The sequence below is a fragment of the Cibotium barometz genome, chromosome 6 (genome assembly GCF_041138505.1).
Source record: "Cibotium barometz isolate CiBa-2024 chromosome 6, ASM4113850v1, whole genome shotgun sequence".
NCBI classification, from domain to species: Eukaryota; Viridiplantae; Streptophyta; class Polypodiopsida; order Cyatheales; family Cibotiaceae; genus Cibotium; species Cibotium barometz.
The window spans coordinates 26,059,915-26,074,965 of NC_141051.1; the positions used below are offsets into that span (position 1 = coordinate 26,059,915).

The 15,051-nt window shown below is 43.2% G+C and overlaps 1 protein-coding gene across 3 annotated transcripts; it reads left to right on the forward strand.

The window, feature by feature from the left end:
* The first annotated feature begins 13,024 nt into the window (after positions 1-13,024).
* On the forward strand, positions 13,025-14,583 carry LOC147637573 (histone H4). 3 transcript variants are annotated; one of them, XM_086799374.1, is made up of 2 exons: positions 13,025-13,411; positions 14,179-14,583. In XM_086799374.1, exon 1 carries the CDS (start codon positions 13,076-13,078, stop codon positions 13,385-13,387), a length of 312 nt encoding a protein of 103 aa, XP_086655500.1. In that variant the 5' UTR covers positions 13,025-13,075; the 3' UTR covers positions 13,388-13,411; positions 14,179-14,583. The 3 variants fall into 3 exon arrangements, with proteins under 3 accessions (XP_086655500.1, XP_086655501.1, XP_086655502.1); XM_086799375.1 differs by having other exon boundaries at positions 14,187-14,583; XM_086799376.1 differs by having other exon boundaries at positions 14,190-14,583.
* The last annotated feature ends 468 nt before the right edge of the window (positions 14,584-15,051 follow it).

Genomic DNA, 15,051 nt, shown 5'->3' on the forward strand with positions numbered 1-15,051 from the left:
TAGATGCTCGAAGGGGTCATAGTTGTGACTGTTGATGGTTAGGAGATGATGAGGGGTACAAGCGTTAGCTGGGATCTAGGAATTACACACATATCTAGTAGCTCCTTAGTGGGATATTGTGACTCCGATCGGGCTAGAGATTGTGATACCAGAAAGATAGTTTTTGGATATTGCTTCTCACTTGGATCGAGTGTGTTCACTTAGATTAATAAGAAGCAACCCACAGTGGCACTTTCTTCAACTAAAAAGTAGAGTACAAGGCCCCTTGTTTTGCTCTATGAGAAAGTATGGTTGAGGAGGATTCTAGCAGATGTGGGAATTCTAGTGAGGTCAACCACCACGACCTTATGATGCGAGACAATCAGAGTTGCATGGCCATTGCAAAGAACCGTACTTTTCATGCTAGCACAGTGAGATTCAATATCATTATGTGCGAGAGTTGATCAAGGATGAGATTGTGGAGTTGGAGTACTATTCTAGCCAAGAAACTCTTAGTTCATCTTCGGGTGGACGACATTGAGGGGGGCTGCTAGTATATGTTCAATGCCCGCCTCTCTCAGCATGTATCTCACATTGATGTGTGGTGCACATTTGTACGGCCCCCATTATGAGGTGAAGCCATTGGTAAACCTATCTTTAGTGGGAACCCTAGCTTAGATGCTGGAACGGGTCGTAGTTGTGATGGTTGATGGTTAGGAGATGATGAGGGGTACAAGCATTCCCCGGGGTCCGAGAATTGCACGAATATCTGGTGACTCCTTAGTGGGATATTGTGACTCCTTAGTGGGATATTGTGACTCCAATGGTGCTGGAGATTGTGACACCAGAAAGTCAGTTTCTAGATACTGGTTCTCACTTGGATTCGGTGTGTTCTCTTGGATTAGTAAGAAGCAACCCACTGTGGCACTTTCTTGAAGCAAAGTACAAGGCCGCTTGTTTTGCTGCTTGTGAGGCAGTATGGTTGAGGAGGATTCTAGCAGATATGGGAGTTCCAGTGATGTCAGCCACCACGACCTTACAATATGCGACAATTAGAGTTGCATGGCCATTTCAAAAAACCCTGTGTTTCATGCTCGCACAAAACATATTGAGATTCAGTATCATTATGTGTGGGAGTTGATCAAGGATGAGATTTTGCAGCTGGAGTACTGTTCTACGGAGCAAAACTTTGCTGACATCTTCACCAAAGCTCTTAGGAAGGACCAGCTCAGTCGACATCTTCATGGACTTGGCATTGGGACAAGAAACTCTTAGTTCAACTTTGGGTGGACATTGGGGGGGCTGTTACTATATGTTCAATGCCCACCTCTTAGCACATGTATCTCACATTGATGTGTGGGTCACATTTGTACGGCCCCCATTATGAGGAGAAGCCATTGGTTCACATATCTTTAGTGGGAGCCCCAGCTTAGATGTTGGAAGGGGTCATAGTTGTGACCATTTATGGTTAGGAGATGATGAGGGGTACAAGCGTTAGCTGGGGTCCGAGAATTACACACATATCTAGTGACGCCGTAGTGCAATAGTGTGACTCCGATCGGGCTGGAGATTGTGACACCAGAAAGTCAGTTTCTGGATATTGCTTCTCACTTGGATCAAGTGTGTTCTCTTGGATTAGTAAGAAGCAACCCACAATGGCACATTCTTCAAAACTAAAGTAGAGTACAAGGCCGCTTGTTTTGCTGCTTGTGCGGCAATATGGTTGAGGAGGATCCTAACAGATATGGGAGTTTCAGTGAGGTCACCCACGACCTTACGATGTGACAATCAGAGTTGCGTGGCCATTGCAAATAACCATGTGCTTCATGCTCACACAAAGCACATTGAGATTCATTATCATTATGTGCGGGAGTTGAATCGAGGTTGAGATTGTGGAGCTGTAGTACTGTTCTACAAAGCAGAACTGCACCGACATCTTCACCAAAGCTCTTAGGAAGGACCAGCTCACTCGACATCTTCACATGAACTTGGCATTGGGTGAAGAAGTATATTGCTAAGAGGCGTGTTTCATCAAGCTTTTCAAGCTCATATAGGCAACAACCTAAGACATTTCTAGTGAGCTTTTCTTGTATTACAACATGCAAACTGGGGACAAGAACTCCATGGGCATGGCAGATTTAGTGCCAAAGGTTAAACTAAAGGGGGTGGCATTGGTTGTTGTCCTATAGGAAGTTCAATAAGCCCAAAGTGCAGCCACCAGCAACTTTTGTTCCCAATCATTGCGGTTGGCCTCCATTGTTTTAGTTAGAATGGCACAAAAAATTTTGTTCGTGCTTTTCGCTTGGCCATTTGCTTGTGGGTAATAGGGGAAGGACTTTTTGTGAGTGATAAGGAACTCTTGCAGCAGGAGGAATTGGATTACCTCAATAATGAAATGTGTTCCATTATCATTGCTGTGACAAGCTCGAGGGGGCAACCAAAATGTGTGATTCATATAGGAATTTAGCAGTCGATCGCACATTTTGCAGGTTGCCTGAGTGCAATAGTCCGTAGTAGCAGCTATTATGTATCTAGCTTGAGTGTATTTGGCTGTAGGAATGATGGGTCTAATGAAATCTATAGCCCATTTCTCAAATGGTTGTAGGGACACAATTGGGTTTAGGAATTGTTGTACGCTGCCACTCATCATACCGCTTAACATATTCTTCTACGTCAGCCATTAGAGTGGCCCACCATAACCCTACCGTGAGAACCTTACGAGCACTGATATCTACTGTCCCTCAGCACACAGGCAGAGTGAGCATGTTCGAGGAGGAAGACATACTCGTCTTCTTGGACACAACGGCATAGAATTTTATCTTTTCCTTGCTTATAAAGTTGGCCTGCAATGAGTTGGTAGGGGGCTGCTTGTTTTATTAAACGGCGGGCTCAATCTCTATTGAGGAGGGGATCTACACGTAAGCCATTGGCTAAGAAGTGTGCCACCTCCTCGCCCCATTCAGGAATCAAGCATAGTTGGAATAGGGCGGCATCTAGTAATTCATCATCTACTCCCACAAGTGGTTCACTGTTAGGGATCTTTGACATGTGGTCTACTAAAACATGCTGAGAGACTTTTCTTACTGTGACAATAAAGTCAAACTCAAGCAATATAAGCAGCCACCTGGTGATTCTACCTGTCATACAAGGCTTGTTTACTAGGTACAGAAGAGCTTGATGGTCTATGAAGAAAACAACCTTAGTTGCCAAAAGATAATGGCAAAACTTCTTGACGGTGTAGACCATGGGTGGCTAACCCTTCTCTCTCAATCGTGGTGGTGTAATTTCTCTCTGCTTCATTAAGTTGGCGACTGGAAAAGCTAATGGGGGAATCCATCTTGTGCTCTCCCGCCGGTTGGGCCAGCTTTCAACCAACAGCAAAAGCTGAGGCATCGATGTGGACGTGGAAAATGATGTCCCAATTGGGGGACCTGATAATTGGAGCGCTTGCCAAGGCTTTTTTTAGCGTACTGTAAGCCCTTTGGCATTCTTCAATCCACTCAAAGATAGTGAGGAGTCCGTAAAGAGGTTGAGCAATATCAACGTACATAAAAATGAATCGTCGATAGTAGCCGACATGCCCCATGAAGCGCTAGACTCCTTTGAAGTTAGTGGGTGGGAGTAGCTCTAGGATGAGCCGCACCTTGCTGTCATCAGTAGAGATTCCCTGCCTAGAGATGATGTGTCCCAGGATTACTCCATGTCAAACCCAAAATTGGCATTTTAGTGGGTTCAATGAGATGCGATATAGCCTGCACCTTTCTAGCCACGCAAACATGCAAGATGCTCCTTCCAGAAGGAATTGACACAAAGATCATCCATGAAGACCTCAAGGAATTTTCAAAGATATTCCTTGTAAGCCATGCACATGAGACATTGGAAGGTACCGGGGTGTTGGTCACAGCCCAAAGGGCATAACAGGGTATGCATATGCGCCCCATTCAGTGGCAAAGGTTGTTTTGTGCTGGTCGGGATCGATCAGTACCTGATTGTACCTAGAGAATCCATTAAGGAAGTTGTAGGCTTCCTTTCCTGCCACTCGTTCTAGCACGTGTTCTATGAAAGGTAAGGGATAATGATCCCTAATGGTGCCAGCATTGACTTTTTTAAGGTTGACGCACACTTACTCTGACTTTTCCATTCTTCTTGGGTACTATTACAATGGGTGTATTACAATGGGTGATACCTATTCCATATGCTCGATCTCATAGATGAATCCGACATCAATGAGTCTATCGATCTCTTCGCGAACCATCTTGGAGTATTTTGGATTCATCGGATAAGCTGTTGTTTGACTGGCCTGGCTACATCAACCATTGGAATGGTGTGCTTGACTACTTCAAGAGAGGTACACTTTTCATGTCCATGTACTTCCAGGCAAAGCAATCCTGGAATTCTATCAGGAAAGCGATAAGCTTGATCTCTTCTTCTATAGAGAGGTCTTCTTCAATATACATCGGCCTTGGGTCCTCGCCCGAGTCTGCCAAATTTATCTCCTTGACCTTGGCTGAACCATCATAAGAAGTCCCTGGCTACCCATTGCCAGACCTTTGAGCCAAATCATATTGGACAAATCGGTCGACCATCTGGAAGGTCTTAAAATGTTTAGGCACCTGTCTGGTCTCTTCGGCTTTAGCACTTTCTTCATCAACTAGCCTTTTGGCTTCTTTTTCAGCCAGTGCTAACTTTTTGTTGCTTGCTTTTGTGAGCTGAGTGGCAAAGCTTCTCTGATTCTGGTTTGGACTCAATGGGCCTTGCTGGCTATGGGATGGTCGTGCGGATCAAAAGGGAGCTATTAGCAAACTCCTTTTAACACATTTCATTAAAGTGGTCATGTGCTTCATCCACCACCCCAACATACTTGAGCCAATGGGTATATGAATCGTTTGGGAAGACGTATCATTCCAAGCCAGGGAATCCCTTACACCTGTGAGTTCCATGGGAGCTCGTACCCCTTGATGGCTTTGTTCTAATAACTTGTTCGGGTTTTTGGGTGGCAACATTGGGTAGGTATGCTGAACTAAGCATATATAGAGATGTAATCTCCTGCCCGTCTACTGTGGCAAACCTTGTGCCAGTGCATCTAGGCAAAATGTCCAAGGTAGCAAGGATATGCATCTAGTTCTCAGAGTCTTCTAGCTTTGGGAGAGGCACACACGCCTCACTATCCTTCTCATCTTCCAGTGTCTTGTGGCACTCTGCAAATGGTCTTCCACTCATAGGGTGTACCTTCCACGTGCGTAGATTGATCTTGAATGTTTGGTCCTTTCTCCGAATGTATATATGGTCGGTATCCCAATCATGAATCATTTTTTATTCTCTCATGAATGGTTTGCCAAGGATGCAGTCTCGTAAGAACTGGCTGATGTCTAAAATTCATCACCACAAAGGTGTGATGATAAGTAGTTCCCAAGATCTTAATTTTAAGACCCCTTAGTAGTCCAATGGGTCTAGTTGTGGCTCCATCAGCAAGTTTAACCAACAATGTGGTGTCATCCAAGGTGGGTGCTCCCCATTTTTCCCAGCATTGTTTCGTAACAATTCTCACTCCTGCTCCTCCATCCAAGATTGCTATAAATTGAAGACCATCAAAGTTTATTGGCAAGGTTGTTCTTTCTTGGATTCATTAGAGCTGTCAGGCTCCATAGTTTCGTGCATGCCTGCCCCAAGGCATCCTTCCATCCAGTCTTTCAGATTATTCCATAAACTTGGGCTACCTTGGAGCAAGGTGCCGACACAGATTTGGATCTAAGAAGAGAGGAAGGAGGAGAGACCTGCAATGTCTCTTGGAATGGGGATTGTCCTACGAGGAAGGATGGTTTAGCTTATTCTTAAGCTCTTTTGAGTGTAAGGGATGGGAACAAGGATTTCAATGCTCATTCTCCTGAGATGGTCATCCCCCGGGTTTCTAAGATATTTGGCCACCTTGTCTCCCTGCTGGGGGGTGGTTACTGCAGTGGGAGCTGTAGCTTCTGCTAGCCTTTGTGGGGGTGAATGGTCTGGGAGCTCTCTAGGATATACTTAAGCTTCTTCCACAAGTCTTAAATTTGAGATCGATGGGCATGGTTCAAGATAGGTTGTAGGAGGCTCATCTTCCATTTGCGCTTGGCATTCCCTGACCAACTCTTGAGCTGCCAAGAGTATCTCTTTTTTCTCTATAGGTTTAGCATATTCAATAAGCTTTTTTGGTAGTCGGTGCATGCCAATAGGTTCTTTAGCTCGAGCGGTAGAGTGTAGAAAGTCTTCTTCTTCAGACAAAGACGACCTTGGCCGGTTCTCCATTGTTGGGTCATTTGCTACATTAATGCAGTGGTCAATTGCTCTACATTTTGTCGTGATGTGGACTCCCTGCTTTTTCCATCAGGATTTGTGTTGGTGGTCTTAAAAGAAGCTTCTGATGTGCCCTCATGAAGTTCTCGGGAACGTGTTCCCTTGAAGTTATCCTCAAAATCCATAGCACTTCTGCAGCATTGATCAGCGATGCTTGGGTTTTTATCTCCTGGAGATCCGCAGGCTCAGAGAGTCCATTATCAGGAGCAGACGCCCGGTAATAATGTTCTATTTTCCCTTTGTAGATGAGCTCTAAGAGAAAACACATTTGCAGCATTGAAAGTGTGCAACGTTTCAATAGGAAGTCCGAAGGATGCTGATGGGGCAGTTGGACCCCTTAGTGGTTCAGAAAGTCAGACTTAATCATGTTGAGGCCCAGCACTCGTTCAAGGTTTTAAAAAAAGACATTAGTGATCCTAAAACAAGCATTGGAAAGGTAGGATCGTGGAGTTCTATAGGCCAAATGGTGTAATCGAGGTCATTGTGCAATATGTTTATATGCACACAAACATAAATGCTACCCATCAGAGACTACATCAATAAAGTCAGATATCTCCACTCATGCTGCAGTGCCATAGACAAGTTCTCTGACGAAAGATTAATAAGGAGATTTCTTGAGGGTCTTGATGACGTGCCCTTACACAACTCACCTTGAAGGCTTCTTTCAAAGCTTCAAAGGTGGCTTTATCTTCCATTTTCAAGGACCTAAACCATTGGCCAGCTTTGCCATCAAGGGTGAGGCCGAAGACACTCACCTTGACTTGATCCTCTACATGGTTGAGGGCTTCACAAATTTGATCAAACATCTCCAAATGTGGGATCGGATCCCCAGTCCCATCAAATTTCATGATAAGTTTTGAGATGTTAGTGGGTTTATTCCGCTCTAGTCTTGGTGCAGGCGCAGGTTGTACTGGTGTTGGGGGCGTGATGCCCAACCACAACCACCCCCTCCCTATTTCCATGGCTAATCTCAACATTTCTGGTGTTAGTCCTGCCATGGCTGGAGCAGGGTTGGTGGAGGAGCGGGGCTAGGAGAATAATATACCATTAGAGGCCCTTTGTCTGATAGGTGGGTTAGCATGTACCCCTTGTGGTCCCATGTGGTATACCTAGGGTAAACTCCTTGTGGTGGGTATGGCTGATATACAGGTGGACCGGGTTGATGTGAAGGGCTTGGGTAGACCCTTTTCCTTTGGTGAGACATTTCTCATCCTTGGGATGATTCCTTGGGATGATGGACATAGCCCTAGGTTTTGTACTGGTCTTTGAACCCTATATTGATCAACCATACCTGAAACAGGCACATCTCTCCAGACTGGTGGTTCAGTCTCGGTTTGTTGGCTTTCACTTTGCCCTACTTCTGCTCTAGGATCCAGAGACGAAGTGGGCTCACTTTCTTAGGGTTGGTCCATGCCTCTCACCCTGGGTTGAAGTTCTTTTGATTGTGTATTTCCTAGGATAAAATTACGAAGCCTCGAAGCAAGGCTTCTCTGTGAATGTATGGGAGAGGTAGGAGCTTGCTCTTGAACATATGGTTTGTCCATGCACTGAAGTTCAGGCTCTCGAGATCAGGAGTTCCTCATCCTGTGCTGGGGTGGTCTTTGCTTTTACTGGTACTGTCAAAGACAAGCACCGTTTGACTCCACGCGGTATTGAACGATGGGTCCGACCTTATAAGCGAGGGAGCTTCAGGAGAGTTTGCTTTGTCGAAAAGAGGGTTATTTTGCACCAATCTACCCAATCGTAGGTGCATGGAAATATGGAACTGCTGTGTAGAACCCCTCTATGAAGAGATTTTTTTTGTGGTACGGCTGTACGCTTTGAAGTGGAATGAGCATACGCTTTGAAAACAGAAAGGAAACGAATGTTCGCTTTCAGATGGGGAAGGAACGGGCGTGCGCTTTGCAAATGAAAAGGGAACGAGCGTTTGCTTTCCAAGGACAACTAGCATGGACGTTTGCTCGTGGAATGAAAGAAGGAACGGGCGGATGCTTCAAAATCTCAGAAAGGAACGAGCGTTCCAAAATGGGTCCAGAATGGAATGGGCAGGGTGAATATGCCCCGGACATTGGCTTCTTGAAGGTTGAAGGGAACGGGCGTTCACTTGTGAATGAGGATGGAATGGGCATTCGCTTCCGGAAGGGCACGGGTGTGCCCTTTTGGAAATGAGGGAAGGAATGGGCACTCGCTTCCAAAAGCAAAATGGAACGGACGTTCGCTCTTAGAGAAAGAAAGGAACAGGTGTTCGCTTTCGAAATCAAGAGACAGAGGGAATGGCATGGTTGTGGCACTTGCAATTGAGCTCTGGAATGGGCGTTCGCTTCTCAATGAGAAGGGAATGGGCGTGGCACATTCACAACGGCCGTGCCACTTGTAGATCTGCTGGGATTTTTTTAAGATTTGTCTGGGAATTTAAGGTTGCAGGTCTGACAGTTCAGTCACACCCACTTGATTAAATGCAATTAAATGCACTTAATGCTTAATTTAATACAAATATTCCCATTTTAATGCAACTGCCACATTTAGCCAGAAAATCTTACTAGATTTGGTCAGCTCTGCTGAGGAAGGGAACGAACGTGGCAAAGAAGGAACGGGCATGGCTTGTAAAGAGAACGGACGTTCGCTTCTCGGAATCAGCTAGTAGAATGCACTTTTGCCTGGTTTTTTCCTCAATCTCTTGCTGATTCAGGTGTTCTCCCACTGGTTTTTTTGTGTTTTTGTTTCAATAGAGAGCTAGAGCTAATCTCTAGCTATCTATTGGTGCCTACAATGCATAATTAAAACTAACAATTTGAGATTAATTTGCTGATTAAACTAAGAAGAAAACTTAAAGAAAAAAGAACATAAAATCAAAGTTTTGCATGAATGTTAAGAGCAATGTGAGCACACCTACTTGCTCCTGCCGCGCTTGGTGAAGACTTGAACGCTCCAATGCTCGACTAACCTCCAATGCTCTAGGTAATCACCATCAGCAACAAAACAAACACAAAATCAAACAACCAACAGGTGGATTTGTACTCCAACCGGGCTAATCAAAGACATTAGCAATTGAATAGAGTGGAGAACCCTAAGCCAAATGCATTCCCTGGCAGCGGTGCGCTAAAAGATGTTTAGGAAAACATACTACCTTGCACACAATAGGGAAAGAGGAGAGAAGAGAAATGCATGCAAGGGTCGAGTCCAAAGAGCTACACTTGGCCAACCATAAGAGGGTTAACTCCTCGATGAGAAGCCACTAGGGGCTCACTCCACCTCTTCTTGTGTCACCCAAGAAGAGATCCAATGGCTAGGTAGAGAGCAAGAAGGAAGGAAGCTATGGAGAGCTCAACCTTCACCTCATGCAACTAGCATGCAAAAGCGACTTGGTAGATAGCAAAGAGAGAGTAGAGAAGAAGAGAAAGGAAAACATCACCATCCCTCATTACATACACTGACAATCAAACATGCAAGCAAGCAAGAACACAAGCTAACATGCATCCACAAGCTCAAATGAGAGAGAGAGAGAGAGAGAGAGAGAGAGAGAGAGAGAGAGAGAGAGAGAGAAGAGGCAAGCTCAAATGAGACAAATGGGATTGTCCCTTTTCATATTCCATAAAATGATTTATATACAAGAGCTCATAATTAAAATGGCCGGCTGCCCATTTACAATTGGGGGCCCAAAACTAGTCTTACTATTTTCTCTAGCTCTATGTACAACTATTCCTCTCATGAGCGGCATTACACAAGCCGTAAGCTCAATCTCTTATGCAATAAGCGCATTGCGTGGTTTTACAAAAGATAAATTACAAAGAGTGTAGCCATGCAAAAGGTAATGTTAACCGGAGTGGTTAACAATAAGATAACATGACACAAAATATGGATGCACAAGGTCTAACATTAGGAAGGAAGCCTCATACACAAGATATCATGACATGAAATATGGATGCACTTGGTCCAATATTGATAGCTTCAATATACATACATAAAGAAATGTAACCAAATTTGGTTACTTGTTTATCTTGATTTATTAACCTACAATCCCATATAGGATAGCACCTATCTAATTTTGGTAGCAACAGCACTACATAAAGGTAAAATAAACAATTAATGAATGGTATACATTTTCCAAGTATCTCTTGTGATTTTCCAAGTATCTCTTGTGATTTTGGACAACATGTACCTAAATTTTGATACTATGTATAGAAATTAGAGGTGCACACAAAAAGTTTTAACAAGGTCGCATCACAAAATGGATACCATTTATACAAATGAGAGCTAGGTCTTGGCTTGGCTTGGCAATAATGGGTTCATGGGATCTCATCCTTGTTGGTGCAGTTTCTCACAGCTTCCCCCCTTCAATTTCATTTATGGCATGGATACTTTGTATGTTGTGTGTAATGTTTTATGCAGAGTATAGCTAAATACATGTAGTGCTATGTACCAACGCATTGAAGGCTTACATGTTCAACTATTATAGGGAGATGGATTTCTTGGTGCAGCCTATGTAATAAAGTGGCCTTTAACTTGGAGAGGAGGGTGGCTTTCTCTTCCTTACAAGTAGTTTACTCCCATATTGGTTTTAACTTCAGTTGGGAGCCTAGTTGAGGAATTTTCTTTCAAATTTTCAAAAGGACTTATGGTGGACCTAAATATATAAGTAATTATACATGTATATACAAGTTTGTGGGGGGCATTGACTTTTGGCACCTATTGACTAGCTGCTCATTTTGATGCGGATGTTGTATCTTAGTTCTTAGACTTATATGTATATTCCAAACTAAATGAGGTGCAATGAAAAAGGGTTTCCCTTTTGTATCTGACTTGGATACATGGTACCCAAATTAGATGTCCAATTTGTATATTGTGTATCCACCCATAATATAATAAAGTTCATTTTTACCAATTATATTTGGTTAACAAGCCATGTGCAATCGAAAGAAACACTTCTTAAACCCCCAGGAGATAAAAGAACACAAGATGCTAGAGCAAATATCAAAGTTCATCAACGACTATAAGATTATATACCATATCCAACACTCTATGCTACCATACTTCTTAAACCCCTCGGAGACAGAAGAACACAAGATGCTAGAGTAGATGCCGAAGTTCATCAACGCGACTATAAGATTATATACCATATCCAATGCACTAGGCTACTATCAAAAAGTTCTTCAAGCAAATGCATACGTTGCTCAAGATTGTCCCCAATACAATTGCACAAAGACTAGCACCAAATTGCATGTGGCTCAACCTCAACAAAGGGTCGAACCTTACCCAAGTCATAGCTTACTTCTACAAGCTCTTATTCTTGGCTTGACATTGTTTGGTTACTTTTGAAGACATATTCAAACACGTTCAAGTCTCACTTCCGGCCACCAATTCTTTATGTCATATGGCAGCCTGACAACTTGCTCATTTGGAGAACTCTTTGAATACGCGACTTCAACTTCGGCCAATGACCAATTCCAAGGATGGATTCCAAGTAAGGAAGGGGGGTATGTTATAACCGCCATGGTTAACATTACCAATTTTGGCACACTTTGGTATTTTCTTGCGCTAAGTGCATCATGAGTAATAATGGGTATCCGGGCTCAAAAGCATAGATCTATGAGCCAGAGCCATCGTGTAATTACTAACTGGGGACCACGGGTACTTTGAAAAATAGTCTTGGTGGGTGGAATAAAAATATCAAGTGCAGAGGAAAAGATCCGAAACATGAGAGCAGACTGGGAAAGATAGGAACAGGAGTGGGTTGAAGTTGCGAGCAAGTTAGAAGAAGAAGAAGATGCTGAGCTGGCTAGGTTCATTCTGGATTTGTCTCGGCGGTGAAAAACTCTTTAGAAAATTGAGCTTCGAGTTAAGCTTCTCTTAAAAAGCTTGATATGGTCCCCAAGGCAAGTAGCCTAGTGGATTAGACTTTCAACTTTCAATATGGAGGTTGTAAGTTCAAATCCTCTTGGGGACATCTATGCCAATGGGTCATTGTTTCATCATGATCCACCCTACCCAAGCGGTCATGATGTTTAAAGCCCTCGTATGGGTGTGTGTGGGTAGTAGAATGGGTGTGTGTGTAGTCAAGTGAAATTCTTGTGTGCAACTAGAAAAAGGGGTGGGGGCACGACCCACTCATCCTAATTAATGAAAAAAAAAAGCTTGATATGATGCACTGAAGTTTCTTTTTAGTTTTTTTTTTTGGGATCAATAGTATATATTTATATATAAGTGCTAAAAAAGGTCCAATACACTTTTATGACAAAAACATCAGAACTTTCCTATAGACCATTTGACCTCATTAAGGAGTTTACAAAGCAAAGACCATCTCTCTTCCTCTAACAAAAAGCTAGACTGCTCCCAGGAAATCTGATAGCCCAACATGATGCAAGTCTAACAAAAAAGAAATCTGAAGTTTCTTTTTTGAATAATACCATGCATCTCATTCCGATTTTTTAAATAAAAATATCAGGTGTGAAAAAAGTTTTTGGAGAGTCATCAATTACACACATTTTATTTCTACATTAAAAATATCTTCATGTATCTCAGGGTGTTCAAAAACAAAACTGGCGCGAGTGGGTCTAAACCGTTGGATGAGAAGTTCTACATCGGACGGTGCAAAGAGCGATTACAAGGATGGATCCGTGTCAATGCGATTGAGAACCGCCAGATTAAATTTTAGATCGATGGTTGAGAGGCAAGCGAGTCGAACTATAAATATTAAAAGCCATCGAAAAAAGTGATGCAGTGCGAGTACATTTCTGCTCATCGAGAAGCGACCTGTGTTAAAGCCAACATGTCTGGGAGGGGCAAGGGCGGAAAGGGGCTGGGGAAGGGCGGCGCCAAGCGCCACCGCAAGGTCCTGCGCGATAACATCCAAGGTATCACCAAGCCCGCCATCCGGAGGCTGGCCCGTAGGGGCGGCGTTAAGCGTATCAGCGGCCTTATCTACGAAGAGACCAGAGGCGTCCTCAAGATCTTCTTGGAGAATGTTATCAGGGATGCCGTGACCTACACGGAACACGCCCGCCGCAAGACCGTGACCGCCATGGACGTTGTGTACGCCCTCAAGCGCCAGGGCCGCACTCTCTACGGCTTCGGCGGCTAAATCTTTGCAGAAGAGCATTCAAAGGTGTTTATCAACACCACCCTTCTTTTGGTTTATCATGAACATCAAAATATCATCAGTGACTGATTTCATTTCATGTCTATTGCTAGGGTTAGGGTTAGGGTTAGGGTTTTGTGTGTGCCTTCGGCGTGATTGCAAAATAGTGTAAAACATGTTCTTATTTCTGAATAGAGGCTGAATTCGATTGGTTTTGCGGATTAAGTGTAGATTGCTTGCTTGCTTGTTTGAGCGTCCATTCTCATTTGCCAGGTTCTGGACCTAACGGTTGGTGCTGGTTCAGGCCTCCATGAAGCAAGTGTTCAGGTCTCTGTTGCTTAGATAACCCTTAGTTCACACTCACAAGCATGCTTAATTAAGCCATCATTAAGCTTGTGAGATTGAGCCTTGATGCTAAAACGCAGATGTGCTTGTTCTAGACCAAGTGAGCTCTGTTTCTCCAGTTTTCAGCTCTTCTAGGCCTCATGTCTCTCCATTCTGCTGTCTCTGGCTGACATGCCTTGTGTGGCTACCTTGCACTGCAGCAAGCAAGGTGGTACAGCATGAGATGAGCATGGGGGCATCATTGCTTTCTCTAGTCCCTCATTGTGCCTGTTTTAGCACAGGAAATCCTGCTAATGCCATGTGACCACCTCTCACTTGTCATCTATGAGCTGCCTCAAGGTGCCGCTTACTTTTTGTATTTCTATGAGGTTTCAAAGTTGAGTGACGCTTAAGCTCTATCTTGATTTGCCTATGGTTTTGTGTTGGTGTTTACACAACATTGATGGAAGGCATGCAGAAGGCAAACCACTCTTTAAGTGATCCTTAAAGTGGTTGGGTTAACTCTTGAGGGTGAAGAAGAGATTGCCAAAGAGGTGATTAAGAGTAGGATTTGAATCCAACAATAAAAGAGGAACAACGATTAATGACAGTGAAAAGGGAACATAAACTATTTGACAGTTCAACTCAATTCCTCCCTCTCACCTATCCCAAACACAAGATTTCCAATGGCTTTGTGGCTATCTTAATCCACTCATTAAAATCCCATGCTCCAATTGGAGGTTAGGTTTGTTCACCACAAACAAATTTAGGGATTGTCTTTTTTTTGAGATGTTTTTTGCTTTGTTGGCCTCCCTTGTATGGAAGAGATTTTACCCTTTGGGTATTTGTGATTTGGGTTTTTTGTGCAACACCTTTCTTCCACTACTTTGCTTTTTTGCTTGCTTAGTTTTGCCATTGAATTAAAAAAATTAATATTGAATGTTTACCTAATCATGTCACAAGAGGCATTATTACCATTGGAAATGTTTGTTGCTTAGGTGTATTATTAAAATACATGCCATGAAGTGTTTGCCTAATCATGTCAGAAACCTTGGCAATCATGTAAGAGATTGTGCAAAATATGGTTAGATGATTTGGAGCAATATAGAATATATTGTTGTATTGTGATAATCAAGGATCATGAATGTTGTTGATGCATTGTTTGATTAGTGTGGGCATTATCTTTTCACCTTAATGGGATTTAGAAAAAATTATAATCCTTGGATGCCCAAAGATAATAAAGATTACATAGGCCTACATGCTATCACATAAGCATAATCTCAAAAGAAAGCTCCAATAGTAAGCAACATAGGTTTTGTGTGCTTCAAGACAACATGCAAGAA

What these genes read in the sequence shown, in the direction of transcription:
- LOC147637573 (XM_086799374.1), top strand. Translation starts at nt 13,076, where the DNA reads ATGTCTGGGAGGGGCAAGGGCGGAAAGGGGCTGGGGAAGGGCGGCGCC.